The following is a 22,822-nucleotide window of genomic DNA, read 5'->3' as shown; positions in this document are numbered from 1 at the left end:
TATACATATATATATGTGGTCAAATTATCCATCCCCCACCAAAAAAAAAAATAATAAAATAAAAAGCATATAATAGTTGAAAATTAACAAATTATACTTTCAAATAATTTAATAGAAACTATCTTGATTTATCAGAAAATAAACTTATAACTGTCATTGGGGTATGGAAATAGAAAAAGTTTTCAGTTGGAGGGTTGGGGTAGGGGGCTATTGTCAGTTGAGAAGAAGGCAACCAGAACTTTTGCATTCCCTTAGATACCATTTCAAAACTTAATCTAATGCCACAACTTATTCTAAGAAAATTCATGAATCTAAAATATAGCAATGCACTCTTTTTAAATGCACACACATGCAGAGCTCGCTCGCTCTCACACACACACACACACACACACACACACCACACACACACACACACACAGATCTTATAATTTTATTCAAAATTAAGTGAAACTTGAAAATATCCTATACCTACCTTTTTTGATGAGTTAGTAGTTGATAGAGAAGTGTCGTTGTTGTTATTATTATTGATAGCAGTAATAGAATCTGTGGTTGTTGAAGTAGTGGTTGTAGTGGTAGCAGTAATAGAGTTATTATTTAGAGATGTAGTCGGGCTATCCGTTGAAGAAGTAGGCATATTTGCCCATTCTTTGTATGCCGTAAGGACATCAACTTTCATTTTATACAAAAATTCCACATCTGTGACTACGAAATTCTTTCAGCGAGTATAATGTATTCCAACAACTAACTGAAAAAATGTTTTCTTTTCTTTTCTTCTTTTATAAGTTTTATTTTGTCCTTCCTAAATATATGGAACCACAGTAACCCAAAATAGGAATAACTGTTGAACAGTACTCAAAAGGCAAAATAAACGGAGATAATGTGTGTGTACATGTACATATGTTTGTGAATATAAGGGCCAGCATGCAGATGTTCCAAAAGGAAATAGAAGAGGAGGGGGGCAGCTTCCTGAACAGATGAAAATTAAGTTTCTTATTGCCCCCTCCTCCAGTGGTTAATGGAGTTTCTTATAAGTTCTACAGTCTTGACTGGGCAAGAGGCAAAGATAGACTGGTAGCAAGTGAGGTAGCTAGCTTAGTCGATTCAGGCACTATTAGAATTGCAGAACACCAATAATTCTCTGCTAAAACAGGAGGGGGCACAAAAGACTAAAAAGTTGGTGAAACACATACATACACATACATACAAAGAGAGGCAGTAATAGACACTCCCATTGCATATACACTCACTCACTCTCTTTCTCTCTCAAGTGTAAATGTATATTTAGTAGTCAGCCCTGGTATCAGCTTGAATTTCATCCCTTATCACAAACATGTGCTACTGATGCTGGATAGAAGCTCCATAACCTTTAGTGAGCCAACCTAAAGTCTACATTCCACCACAAGCCGAGCGACTGATATGACGCAGAAAGAATTCACTTTTTTTTCTACTCTATGCTGCCAGCATGATTTTGAAAAATATTGGTATTTGGCCCTAAAGAAACACTTTCTCAAGGATTCAATACTTTCTTGGGACACAATTGGAATAGTAAGAGGTAAAATAAACTAATTTTATGAATTTCTTTTCAACTTAAGATTTAAATGCCATTTTCCCTTCTGGAACAAGTCTTTACAATTACTCTTAATGCATTAATAAATTCGTTAACCTTGATAGTATTTAATTTTTTGATAAGTTAATACATCAAGTGTAATTAAAAAAAAAAAGTTATTTTAAATAAATGTTATTATCACAGCTGGATTTTGTTCGTACCAAATACAGTTGCATAGACTTAGTACCAGGCAGCAATTTCAATGAGATATATTGGCATTATTCTATAAAATATCACAGGATATCTATTTTAATTATTAAAAACATGGATGGTTTACAAGTCGTTAGTTTTTAAGTCACCAAGAAAATCTATGAAAAGTCATTAAAATATAAATCATAATCACATCACGATATTTGATAATATTTTGTAAATAAGGTATTGAAATTAATGAACATTGCACATAGATCGGTTTGCTTGTTTCAAATGTAATGAATGTCAAAAAGATATGAACTACAAGATATTTTACTATGAATAGTAAATAAAATGAAGATTAATTACTAAGCAAAAGATAAGATTATTTTTCCTCTAGAATAAGACAACCAAATAGAAACAGAAAAATTAGAAGTCAGTAAAACAAAGACAGAAATGTTGTTATCTAAAATAGCTATAAAAATTAAAACGAATTTAAAGACTTGTTGACAAAAACAAAAGTTGAAAGCTAAACAAAATATTCAATATCTACCGAAATGTATCAGTTAATTCAAAAAGAGAATTAAGAAATGCTTTTTGGCAAAGGGGTAAGTAAGTGTTATTAAAAATAATAGACATAATTTTAATTAAAAACAAATAATTTTAAAAATAGTGGGCTTCTTTTTTTTTCTTTTGGAGGGGAACAGCAAATTATTTCAGTTCTATCTTAAAACATTAACCAAATTTTATCATCACACAGCTAAAGAAGAAAATAATTAACAGGAACTATAGTGGTAAATTTGGTGAAGAGTATTGAAAGTTTTTCAGAACACAAGGACAAAATGCCACCATAATTGTTGTCAATTTTGTAGCTACTGTCACAGAAATTTCGAAGCAAATGGAAGACAATGGGTGGCTTATCAGGGAAAATGCCACCATATACATTGCTTGATTTGATCGGTTGTTCACAGTAGCTGCAGCCTGATAACCAGTTGTTGCAGTCTTTTATGCAGCCATGTTTCAGGTCAATGGCTCCCCCACATATAAAGCAGTTCTGTAAATTGATATTAAAAGAGAAAATGCAATCAAGCTCTACCACCATCATTGGATGGTGGTGTGCTGTTGCAGCTGTAGGACAACAAAAGCTTTAATACTGATACCGTTGACCCTTAGCTGATTCAGGCAAATAAAATCAGTACATCTCCAAATCCGAGTAAGTAGCTTTTTTCATCTCTTCCAAACACATACAGTCTGATCATTCTCTGAGGAAAAAGGAAAACATTACACGAAAAGCCAGGAAGATGACAAGAGAGCTACAAAGCAAGTAGTTACAGAAGCAGCAGCTAGCCAGCCAACCAACCACTCTTACTACTACTACTACTACTGCTGCTGTTATCGTTAGTCCTACTACCAATGTATTATGGTGGTTATTGAGAAAGCAGACTACTGTAAATAAAGTAATGGTAGCTGCTGCTAAAATTTCTACCACTACTACTGCTGCTGCTGGTACTACTCCCACTACCATAGAATAAAGATGACATTGATGATTCCAAAATCAGCAGCTGCTAAAGGAAGTGAGAAAAGGCTGAAAAAACACTGGCATTCAAAATCCATAATCATTACAACAAGAATTGTGATGAATTTTTTCACTGAAAATCAGAAATTTATCAAATTATTCAACTGAAACATCAAAAATAAATATCATTAATATTAAAGTAGAGCAAAATAATATTACTATCATTCATGTTGATGCTGATTTCAATTGTAAGACATTTTAATAGCAATTCTATTAATCAATGAACTGAGAAAAAACGGTAAGAAATCAATTTTTGTTTTTTATTTATTGAAAATAGACAACAATTGAAACTAGAAAAGGATAGTTAATTAAGCTTAATATCATATTGAAGGGATAATTATCAATAACTGATGAAGAGAAAATTTAAAAAGCTGATCCCCATTTATCTGAGAAAGTGTCATTTGAAGTAAAGAGCAAGGAATAATGTCTCTTGAATATTTTTCCTTTTTTTTATATATAATTTTTAATTTTTTTTATATATATTTTTTAGTGAATATGAAGATGTATCTTACCTGCTCCCGTATACTTAGATAGTAGCAAGCAAACTTTAGCTTGCTACTATCATCATCCAGCACAGAGAAGTAAAAACAAAATGTTTATGATTTTTTTTTTTAATTAAGACTCAAACCTAACAGACAAAGTCAGGTTTAAATCTTCGCATGCACCGCTTTCAATTAAATTAGGTAGATTCTCTTAGTCAGGCTAAATATATATATATGTATATATATATATATATTATTAATGCAGCCAGTGTTGTAGAATTAAGAAACCAACAGAACTTTAAATCTAATTAAATAATACTAATTATTATTGTTCATTATAAGAACTTTGCAATGGGGGTTTATGTAAAGGTTCTCAGAATACTTAGTGGGGTTGCTTGCTTACTTAGTTTTTACAGAAATGAGTGATATTCAAATAAGATAAATCTTTTTCTACTCAACCCTTTCATTTAAAATTGGTTTCTAACAATTGTACAACATGACTGACATGAGGTTATAAGGGGGGAGAAAAAATAGGAGTTTAAAAAAAAAAAAAACATGGGGGTCTAGATATTCTTACCTGCTATATGATGCAAAATGGAACTAACCACTTAACTGTTAAGTTCAGTCCATTTTGCAGGGGCTTATTTTATGTTTTTCTTTAGTTTTTTTTTTTTATCGTTTTAAGAATGAACTAGATTTTTAATGAAATTAAAGTTGGAAATAGTAAATATCAGAAACATAGATTGCAGATGGGAACTGGACAGAGAATGAATATATAAAATAAATAAATAGAAAAGGCTCTTAATATTAAAGAGCCAATGGAGCGGTTAGGGCCAAGGTAGAGTAAGATTTGTTTTCCTGATCAATGTCGATTACCTATAATAAATAACTGAAAATACCCAATAAGTCTACTCACCCGACTTGACTGAGAACTGTAGGATGGCCGATGGTGCCGGTAACTTCTACGATACTTCTTTCGTTTGTAAGATCTGCTATGGCCACTGCTTTCGTGTGAATGGTAATGACTGCTGTGATCAGAATCATGGTAGCTGTGACGACTTGAATAATTTGTACGATCTGGACTATAGGAATTTTCATCAGAATGGGCCCTGTCACGATGATGATGATAATGATGATGGTGCCGTCTTCTTCTTCGATCAGGACTGGAATAAAAGAAAAACAAGGTATATTTGGAGTTATTACAACTTTACAACATACGATCTTCTAGTTTTTAAGCTCCAATCCTTAAACTGCCTTGATCTCCCTCTTTTCTCTTTCAAGACACATGTGCCTCCTTGTCTCCCATACCAGTAAATTTGCCCCAACTCTCAATTACAGCTCCATAATCACCTTAATTGCATCCACTTTGTACATATTGACCACAAACTCTGTAATTACACTATAGAAATGAAACAGAGTGACGTCTGTGTGAACACTTCTGGGGACACAATACCTAGAACATTTCCAAATCTATAGGCATATGGTTTCAATTCATCAGGCTTCCACTTTGTATGTTGTACTATCTTACACCACAGATCTCACATTTGTAAACATAAAGCAAAGTATTTCATCTTCACCCTTAGTACTACTACTCAAAGAATCAACATAACTTTTACAATGCTCTATTCATTATACACAACATTACATATAACAAACACAATTACAATCCTCTATTCATTCACTTTCTCCTTTTGAAGTCTCTTGGTTGCATGCACACATGCGCGTGCTGCCACCTGCCTGCTTCTATGATCCTATCCCTTCATTTATTAACACCTGATCATTCTCCTCTTTCCTCAACTGTACTTTTTTTTTCACATCCCAACCCAATCACTTCTTCCTGTTCCTATTTTCTTGTGGATGCATATTCGTTTGTACATATGCACATACATGTATTTTATACACATCTGTATACAAATATATATATATAAAACAAACACATCCAGTATTTTAATTCTATTAACTCTTTACCTGCTACAAGAATTTATTTCAATATAATATACAGAATTCTAAAAGAAGAAAAAAAGTTCAGGTCAGATTTTATTTTATTCATACATGATGAATTAAAATGCCACGAGGCTTGACTGCCTTTTATCCCTAGTATCAATAAAATACCGTCATGTACTGAAATTGGATTGTTCTATAATATAATCCCATCCCGCAAATTTGTGGTCTTGTGCCAAAGTGAAAATCTTATAAAGCTATATAAAACCACCCTTCTAGCATGTCATCACCCCGACGTATAAAATTGCAGACTAGGGAATAAAAGGTAAGTAGTTACTTTGTCTCCCTGTTTCAATTTATACATTTCATTGTTTTAAAAATACAAGAAAAAATACATTTGCATCAGAGCTGGGGTTTTTTTTCCTCTTCTTCAAAGTTCTTTGACAGAAGAAAATACAATGACATTTCTTTAACTGCACTATATTAATATAATTAGTCTGAGATTAAACCTCAGATAAACAGCAATCGTGTTTATTAGCAATTAGTAAGTTACAGAAACAATGTAATATCTGCTCCAAATTTTGGGAACATTAATTATTTCAGCAGCAATTTATTTAAAAGACTTCTAAGCAATTTTAAAATGCAAAGAAATATTTGGTAAATATTATCAAGTTTCCCATGTTGTTTAAAATGATAGAAACAATAGAAGCGCTATTAAGGAAGTTGTAAAGATAAAATGCTTATACTAAGACATGGTATCAGAGATTGTATTTATGGTACAATACATGAAAGAATGATATTTAGCAAGGAAGAAAGAGTATTTCATATCATTTATTATTATGATCCACAACTCCACTCACTGTCTCCAAAACACAAGGAAATTAAAAGTAGAATCTGATTAGCAGTGAGCTCAGTGCAAAGTTTAATGTATTTGCCCATCAATCTAACCCCCATAAGAACTGTGAAAAAACAACTTTTGATATGGAAAAGGCTTAGGTAATGATGAAAACAAAGACAGTAATGGGTGACAGAGTCTACTAAAGTTTAACAGCAAAACAGAAATGGCTTTCCTCAATATTTTTGTACATCTATTAGTGTTTATTTTCATGCTTAGCTGGTTTTTCCACACAAACTTACACAGCAAACGACTAGTGCTGATGAACCAATAAGAGAACCCAATTTGTTAGAAATAACAGCTAAATACTCATCTAATTACACTTTGCCATCTAAGAAAGGAAAAGACAGTGGTTAATAATATGATTCTACATATTCCTAAAATGATGATGTCTACCAAATTGATCAACGTACCAGCAAGATAGCTCAGCAAAAAGAAAATAAATGGCAGTTTTTTAGATGAAGCTAATTTATAGGCATTAACATCAACATCATTTTTACATCCACTTTCCATATTGGCATGGACATTGTATGACCAAACCAGCAGTTTCATTGAGAAATGTGCTTAAGGATAATATGCTTTATTGACAAAGTAAATGCAAAGGAGATCAGTCACCATTTGTGAAATACATCCAAATTAGAGATAAAAAGGCCGTAGGAACTAAATATCAGGTCCAGAAAATAGAACTGGCAATCAAAGTGTAGAAAAGAATGAGTGTAACACTTGGAGTTTCATATGAAACTGAATTTCTTTTGGAACCATAAACTGAGTGTTAGTCACATGAAGGCAGCATTAGATAATGAAATGTGCCTCACCATTTTTATTTTTGGATTATCAGGCTGATAGAAAGAAATTCCTCAATCTGTCAATAGCACCAAGTGTAAGCAGATTTCTGCTTGCTTGTAAAGATCTAGGTTTTTGGCTGCCATTGACTTAGAAATCAATCCACTTCAAAGCTTTTACAATCTCACATAGAGATATCTACATAAGACACGACCATCTCTATGGATTTTCCAAGGATTAATGATGCACCAATCCAAAAGTTATTCCTAGTCCACAAGTACAATGACCAACAGATGCTAGATTGACCATCTTTCCCCAAAGGCAATGTATCAAAATCAGTGACTCTAAACTACATTTTTCACCATCATAATTTTAATCATTTTACTTTGTCGACAGATTAAACACTATGCATCAATTCTTTTGGTTCTATGATCTTTTCTTTGAAGTACATGGCTTTTCCTTAAGTCTTTCACTACTACAGGTACTTTCCATATTCAGCATACACCATTTTGTTTTTACTCAGATATTTTCCAATTGCATCAAGTCTATACTCCTGCAACTGCTTATGCTCAACAGCTGGTAACTTCATGATTAGCAGCTCTTTGCACTTGTACTCTGGATTCCCTACAAATTAATGCAGCAGATCCAATGGCTTGTATTTAGTTCACAGCAGGTTTCCAATATTCAATACCAATGTCTCACTACTGTGCAGTATCACACTCTTCACAGATTTTATAGGGTCTACATTTTGTACAAAGGGAGACACCCTTTGTCACTAACTAAAATAGTGGTACCCTGAAGTTCTTTCACTATTTTACTCTACTTATACTTTTACTAAAACAACCTCTAGCACTAATTACTCACCCGTTTAAAATAATATATATGCTATCTACCAAAGCCATGAAAGTAGTTGTGGACTTTGAGTACCACTGCTACTAACAGTTCTTGTATATTTAGTAAAAGATCAATTTACGCTAGCAATTAACATTAAAAAAAATTATGGTGGCTGAAGTAATGACAATTTAGGTATTGTTTCAGCAACAAATTAAAATTTTAATTTAAAAATTCAAAAATTATTAAAAACCAGCTAAATTGAGGTAGAATTAGAAGAAGAGGTAAAACTATCTCCCTTCAAAGCAGTGAAGTAGCATATTCAAGGGAGATAACCTGAAAGCTATTTGAGGAGACTTTTGAATAGTAAATTTTATCAAATTGCAACTTGTTAGCATTTCATAATTTTAGAGCCAATGCTGAAACATTGCATATATATACTCTAAGACAAGTAACCACTTATTTTAGCAAATTAAGTTTTAGACTTGAATAATCACCAATTAAAAGTAAACCCATAGGCAGCTTGTATATCATCATTTAGTCCTCTTTCCATGCTGGCATAGTTAGGACATTTTGACAGGAGCTCGCAAATTATGCCAAGCTCTACTGTCTGCTTTGGTTGGATGCCCTTTCTAACGACAACCACTTCACAAAAATGTACTGGGTGTTTTTTTTTTTTTCGTGACACTAGCAGCAGTGAGGTCACCAGGTAACTTGTGAAACAAGACACCCCCATAGGGGGGTTAGTAATATGAAGGAGGTGGCTTTGTGCCAGGTAATGAGTATGAACAGAATGACAAAAATAGAAGATATGTGGCTACCTTAGCAGGGGGAAGGGGGAAGAAGAGAGAGATTAAGTAGGTGAAAAAACACTTGGAGAAAATTATCTAACTATACAGATTGTACAGCTTTTATCCAGTACAACACCTGCAAGACCATCATCCAAATCATGAAAGATGTTTCCATGCATTACAGACCAGAAGCCTCCCAAAGTACAGGTGGTTTTATTGGTTTCTTAACCAACAAGGATACCTCTATGCAATCACTTGAACCACGAGAAATAATCAAACTGCCTTAAAATCCCATGCTATCATTTTAAAATAGGAAAGAAACATTGGATAATAGAATTCTAACTACACGGACAAGATGACCTTAGCTGAAATGCCTTTTATCATAGGCTTACTTGAAAGAAAACAAAGCCTAGCCCCAAACCACCATAACCTGGTATACAACAAGGGTGTCTAACCACTATTTGTTGGAATGCACAGTATGGTCTCCCACAAAGCAAAGGTATGGTACAGGTGGAACAGAGGGGCTAAAGATCAAACTTAATCCTTTGATGGATTACTAATCTTCCATAGCTCTGCTCCAGAGATGATCTAAGTAACAATACTTTCACAAGCTTCAGAAAAGTTATGGAAAACTACTTCCATCAAGTGGTAATTTAGTTTACAAGATCCAACCAAAAAAATATTCATGACAACATAAAATACGATCTTAACTGTACAACTAAAATAACTTTTCAAACTTTAAAAACAAAAAACAAACCAACATTACACTTAACCGAAATAATATTCAGCCTCAAGCACCTAAGCATTTATAGCAACAGAGCAAATTATGAGATACTATATCAATTATCAATGAGACGCATACATTTAAAATGTGTGTTGCTCACACCAAGATACAAGGCATATAACATAATACCATTCTTGACTGGCAAATCAAAATTGCCAAACTCCCAGAATTTGGAAACTGGGCAGAATTATGATTCTAAAACCTAAAAAAATTAAACCAAGGCATCTTCATCAAGACTTTTTAAGTACACTCTAAACAAAATGTTTTTAAAAATAAAAATAAACTCAATTTCTAAGGCTTACACATTCCCCTTTTCTATTCACAATACGGATTCAGTCACTACATTATCACCACACTACTAACTAACGGCAAAAAACATGAAACTTACAAGCAACAAATTAACATGAGCAAACGTTATGACTGTTTCCCGCCATCACTTATAAAGAAAATACTAAATGTCTCCTTAAAACAACACGAAGAACAGGCTAGTTAATTATTTAATGAGTTGCCAGGCATATGAGCTGTAGCATAGCATGCTCAGAATCTGTTGTTTTTCAATACATACATGCAAAGTGAGAAAGAAATGAAGAGGGTGGTCTTGTGATGAGCTAGAAACAACAGCCAATTCTCCCTTAAATCACACACATTTTCTTTTGGAAATATTTACTTTTGTTTTCTTTTTACCGAAAACGCTTCTCTAAATGCAAAAATTGGCCAAAATCGGTTGGGGAGGGGGGAATAATCATAAATATTCAAAACTTTATATAGATAGATAGATAGATAGATAGATAGATAGAAAAATGCCCACATCTCATCATTTCAAAAGTTGTGGTGTAACTCCTCTCAACCCCTCGGAAATAATTTGACCCACAAATTTCTTTATAACAGCAGTTGGTCTATGCCGTCTGAAAGCTATCTATATAAAGTTTCATTAAAAGATACGCATTTTCCTGACAGTTATAAAGGTCGGGTCGTATGAATTTTCCGAAACTCCTCATATCAACCCCTCACAAAAATTCATTCCAACAAATCCCCACATACCCTGAATCTACAGCATCTCGGCGATATTTGTTGAAAATTTCGTTAAAAAGTATCCGTTTTTTCTGGAAGTTATAAGGCAATTATAATTTTAGAATAAATTAACTCCCTTCGACAATTAGGGGAAGCGATAGCCCGTAACACTACGCACTTGAGCACATATGTATAAGTATTTCAAGCTGACCAGTCAAATTTCCCTGAAATTACACTGCCGTTTTAAAAGGAAGACACGTTATAGACTTGGATGTACATGATGGAATGGAGTGGTCGCAGCTAAAACGCTTTGATTAGGCTTGCTTGACCAGTGACAACAATAATAAATGTTGAAGAAGAGAAGCAATCTCCGCTTCTTATCTTCTAAATTAAATATGGAGTCTTTGTATGAATTACTGTTAAAATTCAAAATTACAAGTTTAAATATATCGCTTTAATAACAGTATATCGAGTCTCAAGGTACACAACTCACTTCAAGTGCTTTCCCCTGATACACGAAAACTAAATTAGAACAACGATTCAAAGTGAGAAGTGATCTTAATTTCTTTTGAAATTAATTTAAGACTGTTTATATTAACAAATAGAAAAATAGCTTAAATTAACTCCTCCCCACCACCACCACCATCGTTTCGTTAACTAACGAATAACAGAGGTGGCTTACAGAATTTAATGAATAAAAAAAATCTTTTTAATAATAAAACATCAAAATTTTTCATTGGAAATTAAATGAACTGCATTTTAAAAATATGAAGAAATGCTTTCAAGATAATAGAATTGGGATTCATGGGGAAATATATATTTGGAATACAACACTGAAGTAAAGAATAGAAAGAGGTTTTATTGTTCATGGCATTGGCGTGTAACCTGAGCATGTGATTTTATCCAATAGCAAAGGTATGCTATCAATAAAATCTCAATAATTGCCCAAAACCAACATTCCCGGACCTTGTTAGTGAGGAAGATAAAAAAAACATGTCAATTTTTGATATTGGAATAATCATAGAACAAAAGCTGTTTGCACATGAACTGATGGGCACTGAGTACATATTTCATACAAGAGTATAATGCATCACAGACAGTGTCATACTACTGAACACAACACTTCATACTTTAATTACCAGGTAGAAGAATATAAGAAAAGAAGACTGATTCAATTGAAAATTTCTACCATCAGGAACAAAAGGTAAATGTACATGAATGTTTTTTACTTGAATTACAAGAAATACAAAGTTTTCCTAAAATCTTTTCTTTAGTGACTCTCTTGAATTAGAAGGATGGTAGGAGTAGATTGAAGAATTACAACATAAGTTCATTACAGTAACAAAAGCAAAGTATCCCACAATTTTTAGGGACACACGAGGAATATAATGAATGGAACAGAGTTTAAGCAAAGAAAAGAAAGCTGCCAATAGCAAACTTAAATAGAATAATCATGAAATATTGTGTAGAAACAACAAAAAGATATCCCTCCTTTAAAATTTGCTTCACTTTTATGAAAACAATTTCTTCTCAACAAAGTCTAGGAAGCCAGTTACAGAAAAATTTATATTGAAGACAATTCCAAAAGACCTTTTTAGAGAATCTATTGCTATTTAAAGTAGAAACATTTCACGGTGCCAAAGAAAAAAGAAACAACATCTCTATAGTGCAATTGTGACAGTGATTATGAAGACTGTAAAAGATTCACAAGTGATGGTGAGATTTGGCACAGTGGGATGGGACGAAGCTCATTGCTAAACATTTTTTGTATTTTGAAGGGTTACAACACTGTCGGATGACTTGAAAAGATAATGAAGATTCCTACTGCTGGAAAATAGAAATGTCAAATAGGAACCATTGACATATTCAAAAAACAGTTTAATTATATACAGAATTAATGGTAATTGATAGCACAGTCACAAGCACCATCAAGCAATAATAGATATAAGTAATTGTTAGATAAAGAGAACAATGAATATGTGCAACCAGCGAACTGAGGTTTTCATTTAATTCTAGGGTGCAGTGCCCTTCGATTTAGCAGTCCTAGGGGATGATTTAACTTTAAAATATGGCAGAAAATGAAGCAAAATATAAGCACAACTGAAACAAATTTACCCCCCACCACCCAAAAAAAACAGCTGAGATGTGTTTACTTCATTTACTTTCAAATTTTAGCCTAGGGAAGAGAGGACAGTGTCCATAGCTTTCCCAGGTTGGTGAAATTAATAAGGTTGGAGTCAGGCTTGAATTTCTGCAAGTTGATGGATGTAGAAAAAAAAAAGTAGGGTGGATATTCCAAAGAATTAGTTCTAGATATCTGAAGAGGAAGGATTGGGTGACATGTTTGGCAAATGATTCCAGAAACAATGAGAGGAAGCAAAAGAACAGGTTAAGACAGGAAGACTTGTACTTAAATTTAAAACAAGGGGGAAGATATAACTGCATTTTGCAAGTGGTTGCAGTGTGCTTACAAACAAAACTGTATTCTCAGTTTTATTGTTATATTTTACTTTAAAAATAGACTTATTATTTCTAGTCAAGTGTGTACTTGACTTATCATCTGATGAACTGGAACAAGATGTTTAACCGAATTTTAGCCAATCAGTACTTCAGATCTAATATATGTAATGTAGGAAAGTATTCCTACATGTAGTCACAATAAAGAGATTTTTGTTGCAAATGCTTAAGTATTTTGTAGGTCAGTGAAAGCAGATGTGCACTGATTAGAGAAAAAACACCTACATTTTGTTCAAACATCTAAGCAAGAATTTACTTGACTTTAAAACTGTGGAGTCGATAGACAAAATTTTTGTTTGACTCATTCATTTATTGTACCAGTGGTTCAGATTACTTTATCTGTAATAAGACTAATTGGATATAACATACATGACACAGACATGGCTGTGTAGTTAAAAAGTTTGCTTCTCAATCAAAAGGTTTCTAGTTCAGCCCTAATGCATGGCACCTTGGGCAAGCATCTTCTAATATAGCCAAGGACCAGGCAAAGTTTTTTGAGAGGATTTGGTAGATAGAAACGGAAAAGAAATCTCCTATATATATGTGTGTGTGAGAGCAAGTATATATATATCATTTAACATCCGTTTTCTATGCTGGTATGATTTCTACTGCTGGATGCTCTTCCCAATGCCAACAAGTTTACAGAGTGTACTGGATGCTTCTTACATGGCACCAGCACTGGTGTTTTTTTAAGTGATACCATCACTAACAGGGTCACCAAGTAACTTGCAATAAGTAAACACACGCACACACACATATATATATATATATAAAGGGAAAGTTTACGAAAATAAACAAAAGACGAAGGCAGGTGGAGTACAAACAAACAAATGTATTAGTATAGTGCTCAGGAATAGAAAAAGTCTTTTACGTTTCAAGCCTACACTCTTCGACAGAAAGATACACAGAAAAAAACAAGGAGAGAAAAAAAAATGCGTGTAGGAGCTAACAATCTATCATGGCGTCCTGACTTCGGACGCCATGATATATATATATATATATATCAGAAAAAGAAAATGGAAATTGGCAAAATAATCATCATCCCTTACATGTGTGTGTGTATATTATATATATATATATATATATATGGTGAAGGTCACATGTAAGTCAGAGAGGGTCATGTGAAAGTCATGGAGAGGGTCATAGCCCAACTAATTAGGGAAAGTGTAACTTTAAATGAGATGTAGTTTGGGTTTGTGCTAGGGAGAAGCACCACTGATGCTATATTTCTGGTAAGGCAGCTGCAGGAGAAATTCCTAACCAAAGATAAACCTCTGTACTTAGCTTTCGTTGACATAGAGAAAGCCTTTGACAGAGTCTCCCAATCCCTTATCTGGTGGTCAATGTGGAAACTAGGGATAAATGAGTGGTTGATGAGAGGTGTACAAGCCATGTACGGGGATGCTGTCAGTAAGGTGAGGGTTGGTAACGAGTATAGTGAAGAATTCCAGGTAGAAGTAGGGGCTCACAAAGAATCAGTCCTAATTCATCATAGTCCTCCAGGCAATAACTGAGGAAGGATGCCCCTGGGAGCTCCACTATGCTGATAACCTTGCTCTAGCTGAGTCACTACCAGAACTAGAAAAGAAGTTTCAGGTGTGGAAGCAAGGTCTAGAATCAAAGGGACTTAGAATCAATCTAGCAAAAATCAGTCTTAGTAAGTAGGAGGGCAGACAAATCACAAATCCCTTCAGGTAGATGGCCCTGCTCGATCTGTAGAAAAGGCGTAGGTAGAATCTCCATAGGATGTACCCAGCGTAAGCTATGGACACATAAGAGGTGTGGCAATATCAAAAGAAGGCTAACTGGGAAGATAGATTTTGTATGTGGCAAATGCACAGCAACGATAAGCACCGAAGATGTACAGAAAACAGATTCCTTCACATGCCAGTGCCGCATGACTGGTCCCATGTCGGTGGGACATAAAAAGCACCATTCGAGCGTGGTCTTTGCCAATGCCACCTGACTTGCTCCTGTGCCAGTGGCACATAACAAGCACCATTCAAGCTTGGTCATTACCAGTGCCATCTGACTGGCTCCCATGCTATTCACATGTAAAAAGCAACATTCAAGCATCGCTGATGCCAGTAATGCCAGCCTGGCCCCCATGCCAGTGGCATGTAAAAAGCACCCAATACACTCTTGGACTGCTTGGCGTTAGGAAGGGTATCCAGCTGTAGAAAGCTTGCTGGATCAGATTGGAGCCTGGTGCAGCCTCCTGGCTTGCCAGTCCTCAGTCAAACCGTCCAACCCATGCAAGCATGGAAAGCGGACGTTAAACAATGATGATGCCAGGGAGTAAAGATAGAAATAGTTGATAGCTTCCATTACCTAGGTGACCAAGTCAGTAGCAGGGGTGGATGCTCTGAGAGTGTAGCTACTAGCATAAGAATAGCCTGGACAAAGTTCAGAGCTCCTATCTCTGCTGGTAACAAAAGGCCTCTCACTCAGAGTGAAAGGTAAACTGTATGAAGCATGTGTGCAAACAGCCATGCTACATGGCAGTGAAACATGGACTGTGACTGCTGAGGACATGTGTAGGCTTGAAAGAAATGAAGCTAGTAAGCTCCACTGGATGTGTATGTCAGTGTGCATGCACGACAGAGGGTAAGCGCCCTGATAGAAAAGTTGGACGTAAGAACCATCAGATGTGGTGTGCAAGAGAGATGACTGCACTGGTATGGTCATGTGTTGCATATGGATGAGGACAGCTGTGTGAAGAAGTGTCACACAGTGGAAGGAACCTGTGGAAGAGGTAGACCCAGGAAGATCTGGGATAAGGTGGCGAAGCACAACCTTTGAATGTTGGGCCTCACAGAGGCAATAACAAGCGACTGAGACCTTTGGAGATATGCTGTGCTTGAGAAGACCCAGCAAGCCAAGTGAGATCATAGCTGTGACCGATGCCAATGTTGCATAACCAGCCTGTTTAAAAGTACCCATCAATCATCAGGCAATATGCTGTGCTCGAGAGTGGTTGATACCAGTGCAGCCTGACTGGCACGTAAAAAGCACCATTCGAACGTGGTTGATGCTAGTGCAGCCTGACTAGCCTCTGTGCCGATTGTATGTAAAAAGCACCCGCTACACTCATGGAGTGGTTGGTGTTAGGAAGTGCATTAAGCTGTAGAAACCTTGCCAGATCAGATTGGAGCCTGGTGCAGCCTCCTGGCTTGGCAGTCCTCAAACTGTCCAACCGATGCCAGCAGGGAAAGTGGGTGTTAAACGATGATTATATATATATATATATATACACACACACACACACACACACACATGTATGCGCTTACGTATGTGTATTTGTTTACATCTGAGCTCAAATATACAAAAAGTCAAGACATTTGAGCAGCCTTATAGCCCATTGTTTCGTGCCCTGTGGAAAAAGCTATCTATTGCAAGCAAATCTGTTGTGGTTAGCACCAGTTACGACATCCAGCTGTAAAAAAGGGGACTCAATGAAATATCTGTCTAACCTATGCTAGCATGGGAAAATGGACATAAAAATGAAATAAATATAACATACATATGCCCAATGTGGATCATCAGGCTACATTTTAGTTTCCAGGAGTTAGGATATAGCAGCCTTTCTATATATTATTTATTTTAAAAGTTTCAAGCAAAAAAAAATTTTTTTTTCGATCTACATCAAAATTAAAATGTATCTATAAAATAGTGAGTTAGATCAAAAATCCAAGTCTAAAATTTATTAACATCAGTTTGCAGAAACAGACTCACTTCAATCAGACCCTCTGTCTCATTGAAACCCTTAAATCTGATTTGATTACTTTCATATCTGTGAAATTAGAAATTTTGACAAATATTACATTTTATAGTTAGTCAGAGTTGGTAAAACAACCAACTAATACCAGCAACCCAATAATTGCTGCCAACTCTTTAATTCTGAGTCCATAGCTCACGTAGGGAAAAAACTGCTTATTTGGACCTATTCAGGACATGGTGTTTTTTGCAGTTTGACTTCATGAATACAACCTATTGTAAATCTTGCTATGTGCACTAACTGAAAACTCACAAAAGGCTCATTAGTTATGTAGTGACTCACTGCTACTGCAGTCAGCTGTACCTACCAATAACTAGGCATATCTCGGTTAACTTGTTTATTGAGTATTACTCTTTTTATCAGGAACAAAGCAAAATGATATCATAATGACTCAGCCGGCTATAAGTCTCTGGGACAATAGCATGGGTGTGTAAAGTAAATAAGAATTTGCATTGAAGAAGTTAAATCAGACCGTGAAGAAGCTCACAAATGTAATGGCAAGTAAGGAATACACAACAACAAACACACCATTATGTTAATTCAGAAAAACAGATAATAAAACCTATGAAAAGAGCATTAACAATATCTATTCTAGTTCAGATGTGATAATGCTGCATGAACAGCAAAAATATTCCGACTTATGTATATTCTAAAACTGCAATAGAAAATAAGACGAAGAATACTCCGGCATTCGTAATTTATAATGCAAATTTTGAATGTAAAATTAGAATATAAATAATTTGCTGACAAAGAATAGTCCAAAGTGTATTCCTTATTTTTGTTACAGAACTTTTAGTGATGTTAGATAATAGAAGGGTAATTTAGCAATGATTAGCAATGATAAAGCCAATTTTGAACATTACACAAGCATAGAAAACAGATGTAAAAACATTATATCGAAGTAGCAATTTTTTTTAAGTAATACAATTACAAAACAACAGCTATAAATTATGTACAAACATACCTTCTGGAATGCTTCTGATAATCATAATCTCTAGTGGCTTTTCTTCTCTTTGATTTGCAATATCCATACGCGTCGTCATCATAAGGAGAATCTCGGCTAGGAGATCTACGCCTTCGACGTGATTTTGGCATCTGGAACAAAAACAACCAGCGTTAAAAATGCTGCAGTATGCTACTTCACAATGATTTTCAGTTACTTTATATATCAATAAATATGCAAGTGTGAGATAATCAATTCTCTGATTTTCCCATATCAGATGGACATAAACATTATGTGATTAGCACAGTTGAGGTCAGATATTTTCCCAGACTACACACAAGACATTATTTCAACACAGTACCAAAAGTTAACAAAACACTCCAAAATTGAATGCACTTCACAATTACCCATTTATTGTTACACAATTCTATGGTCCCAACTGACAAGTGAACCAAGCAATAGGAAGAGAAGTGCCAGTTACATGGTCATTTTGCATATAAATTTCCTTACTGATTGAAAACGTCTAGCTCAACATTCTTCTTTGCTTCTGTAAAGATACGTCACAGTATCAAAATCATTTAGTTGCCAATTTGCAAAATAGAATGATCCTCTGAAATCTTATCTTTGTCTTTTGAATAACAGATAGATGGTTTGGGAGGATCTTAAATCAACTTTTACATAAACTACTATATCTTATTGTGAAAAATGATTCAATCAAATATTCTAAAATATAAAGAAACACCTGTCCTTCTATATATAACTTCATTTCTTCATTAATTAAGTGTAGTAAAATATCTAATGATGTTAGGTTCATGAATACTTATAAAGCTGTCAGTGTATGGACAGAAAAGTAATTCAACTACATGTAGATCAGAATTATGTCCCATGCATAAGTTCTCTACCTTTTTTCTCTTCACGCAGCACAAGAGCAGAAACAAAAGCAAAAAAAAAAAAAAGTGATGATACACTCACAAGGAAAGTATTTTTAAAAATTGTAATTTTACGAAATCAACAGACGGTATGCAATTTTATCATACACACATGTAGCAAAAATAATAATTACAGGTGTATCAAGAGAATAGAATATATTTTGATCTTCTACCACTATATATATTTATAAATGCTCATAGACTATCTAACAATATCCATTACTGCCACAGGGCAATATATGAAAAACACGGCATTATTAATTGAAAAAATACTTAAATGCAAACAAAGTAACAATGGTCTTATATTTTTTATTTTACTTGTTCCAATCATTTAACTGCAGCCATGCTGGAGCACTGCCTTTAGTCGAGCAAATCGATCCCAGGACTTATTCTTTGTAAGCCTAGTACTTATTCTATCGGTCTCTTTTGCCGAACCACTAAGTTACGGGGGCGTAAACACACCAGCATCGGTTATCAAACGATGTTGGGGGGGACAAGCACAGACATACAAATACATATAAAAATATACACGACGGGCTTCTTTCAGTTTCCGTCTACCAAATCCACTCACAAGGATTTGGTCGGTCCAAAGCTATAGTAAAAGACACTTGCCCAAGGTGCCACGCAGTGGGACTAAACCCAGAACCATATGGTTGGTGAGCAAGCTAGTTACCACACAGCCACTCCTGCACCTATAAATTTGCATACAACACCACCACAGATGTGAGCAGTACTTCTCTAACTGAACCAGTTGATCTTGACTATTACCTATTTTTAGTTACTCCACCCAACATTGTGATTATACACCATTATGCTGTTTAAATTTTATACAGAAGTACAGATACTTGTGTATTCACATTATATACAAATATGTGCATATATTAACATACATGTAAAATAAACATAAGCATATATACAAACACACACACATGCATGCATAAACATAAACACAATCTACCTATCTAATATTTCAGGTAAGTTGCCCAGACCAAAACCACTCTTTCTCTCCAAGTATCCCTGTCTTCCATGACATTTTTGAGGTTTCTATTTCTAACCCGAAATTCCATAAGATTGATCAATGTAAACCATTCTGAGTCATCTGAGAATTCCCATGGTTTGGGATCCACAGGAGCACATTCAGTAACACAACTTTCCTTCAATAACAGTGAACAGCATACCATGTTCTCTGCTCTTCAATGATTGAAGATATGTTGGGTGATATTTCCACGAAGTTTTTCTTTTGTCAGACATAATAGATTCCATGATTTGCTGAGAACATACAACATATATGAAATGGTGAAATCGTTCAAGCCTATGGTGTATAATCACACTGTTGGGTGGAGTAACTAAAAATAGTTAATAGTCAAGATCAACTGGTTTAGTTGGAGAAGTACTGCTCACATCTGCAGTGGTGGTGTATGTAGATTTATACTTTCAGCTATCAATAGACAAGTGAGGACTTTAAATCTACCAAAATGCTTAAATTGCACTTTCTGTAGTGATCAATCTGGCTCCAGGTCCCAAAAAGTGATACAAACCTAAAGCATACACTCTTGAAATACAAGAAGTCAATGTCAGTATCAAACTTCAATATTTGCACTCTACACACAATGTTAGTTATTGCAACTCATAGCATTAGCTACTGATCATCGACCTGAAGGTCAACTGCATACAGAAGGATAAAACCTGAAGCATCACACAATGGGAAAGGGATGAATATTGGTTGAAGCATCCTCCTTAAAGAACTCCGCAAATAGTAAGATAGGAGGTGTAGGAATGCTACTCAGTCTGCATGCATTTTCAGTACAGATCAATATCAAGAGTTCCCTTCAGATCTATTGCTACCTTCAATGGAAACATGCAAACCACTGTGATTTCATGCTACAACCCACAAGTATATCTGATGAGCAAGTTGTATCCCTTTTCTATGAACTATCAATCATAGTTCATGCAATACCAAAGTAAAATGTCCAGATCATTACTGGCAATATGAAAGCACAATAAGTAATCAGCAAATGTCACAAGCATTCCTTTCATGAAAGAACCTATGAAAATGGCACAGAATTCGAGCATTTTCTGATTAAAAATAGCTGGTGTTGTCTTGACACTCAGTTTCAGAAGTTGAATGGAAAGTTATGGACTCATATGTACAATAAGTGCTGGCTCAAATCGATTACATCATTATCAATAAAAAATGGATCAATAGCAGACATGTGTAAAGTATTTTAACTCTTTTGAAGTCATATCATCTGATCATTGAATCATACTGGGTCGATTCCAGCTGAGTATGCATGCAAACAGAAAGAAGAGCTTGAGGGAACCTCCATGAATGCAAACAACTATCCAATACACACACACACATTTAAATATACACACTCACACATACACCCAAACGTATGTATACACGTTTGTCTATAGTCATATATATGAGTATGAATGTACACTACCGTCAGAAATTAATTAGCACCCTTGATTTGCTCTTCACTCAAGGTATGTGCTGTCACCTAGTGGCCATATCTCGAACTATTGCTTTGTTGCGAGTTCACTGTTGCGCAGAACGATGACGTAACTTTGTTTGCAGAGCAGTTTGAGAGTCTACAGCCTTATGATGTTGACATAGCAGTGCAACAACAACTTGGAGTGCGGATGCAGACAAATCTTCCTTTGTTTAATAGATATAGGTAGCGCCTCGCAAGGACCGAAATCACACCATACTAAGTTTTCTCATCGCGTAAGACGTTTTGAACAGCTCATAGGTTAATTGATTTAACCTATTTAATGTAGAAATTTGAGAAGTGCTAATTAATTTCTGACGCAAGTGTATGTATACCTGTATATGTAGATGCATATATCATCATTTAACATGTTAGCATGGGCTGGACAGTTTGACAGGATCCAGTAAGCCACACGGCTGTATTGTGCTCCATGTCAGCTTTGGCATAGTTTCTACAGCTGGATGCCCCTCTTAACACCAACTACTTCAGAGTGTACTGAATGCTTTTTCCAAGGTACCAGCACCATTGGGATTACCACGTAGCCACAGAACAAGATCCTTCAACTGAGTAGAGTACAGAGGGATATCAAAGTAAGGGGCAGGAGCTAATGTTTTGCTGAAAAGGTGAATACATGGCTTCCCTATCTGAGAAGAGATGTGAGGTCAAGGTATAATGTTAATGAGAGAGAGAGAGTGAGAGAAAGAGAAAAGTAGGATAGAGAAACAGCAAAGGTGGGTTGGTAGGTAAGTGTACTACAGTGAAAACAGTATGACATGATTAGCAATGGGGACTGAGTTGGATGTAGTGAATATCAGTTTGGAGAGGGGAAGTGAAGGAAAGGATGAGTGGATCAGGTTACAAGGGACAGTAGTGAAGATAAGTCCTTCGCATTATTTACAGTGCCTGAGTGAGTAGTAGTACTGCAGGAGATTGCTAGAAGGATGGGTCTTAAAAGACAAGTTACAAGGAAGGCTTCACTGGACCACAGTGTTGCCGAGGCGGACAGGTCTTCTCAAATACAGCATATTATATCATTAATCTCAGTCCTGTTATCTCTTCCAGGGTTTCTATCTTCCACAGGCTCCTTCAATGTTTTGTAATCAGCACTTCTTTATACAGCTGTCCTCATCCATCTTTGTCACATTACTATACCAGTGCAATGTTCTCTCCCACACACCACATCTGATGCCTCTTATGCACAATTTTTGTTTCGAAATATTTGCACTTTGTCATACATGAACACTTACATTGCACATCCAGCCAAGCATTTCTTTCTAGTTTTTGCATGTCCCCTGCATTCACAGCCCAAATTTTACAACCATATAGTATTG

General features: G+C 35.2%; 1 protein-coding gene across 15 annotated transcripts in view; it reads right to left on the bottom strand.

Annotated features, from left to right (window-relative positions):
- Window positions 1–22,822, bottom strand: part of LOC115210958 (dual specificity protein kinase CLK2) — a 119,123-nt gene that overhangs the window by 45,030 nt on the left and 51,271 nt on the right. For 12 of the 15 annotated variants that reach the window (XM_036501893.1, XM_029779771.2, XM_029779770.2 and 9 more), the window contains 2 exons: window positions 18,089–18,219; window positions 4,710–4,956 (listed from right to left, as the gene is read on the bottom strand). In XM_036501893.1, coding sequence (XP_036357786.1) covers window positions 4,710–4,956; window positions 18,089–18,219 — 378 coding nt within the window. Of the gene's footprint in view, window positions 1–472; window positions 1,712–4,709; window positions 4,957–18,088; window positions 18,220–22,822 lie in introns of those variants that run through there. The other 3 variants (XM_029779769.2, XM_029779775.2, XM_029779774.2) reach the window with 3 other exon arrangements.

Source organism: Octopus sinensis, linkage group LG4, assembly GCF_006345805.1.
Source record: "Octopus sinensis linkage group LG4, ASM634580v1, whole genome shotgun sequence".
NCBI lineage: Eukaryota > Metazoa > Mollusca > Cephalopoda > Octopoda > Octopodidae > Octopus > Octopus sinensis.
This window is presented reverse-complemented; position numbering and strand designations above follow the sequence as displayed.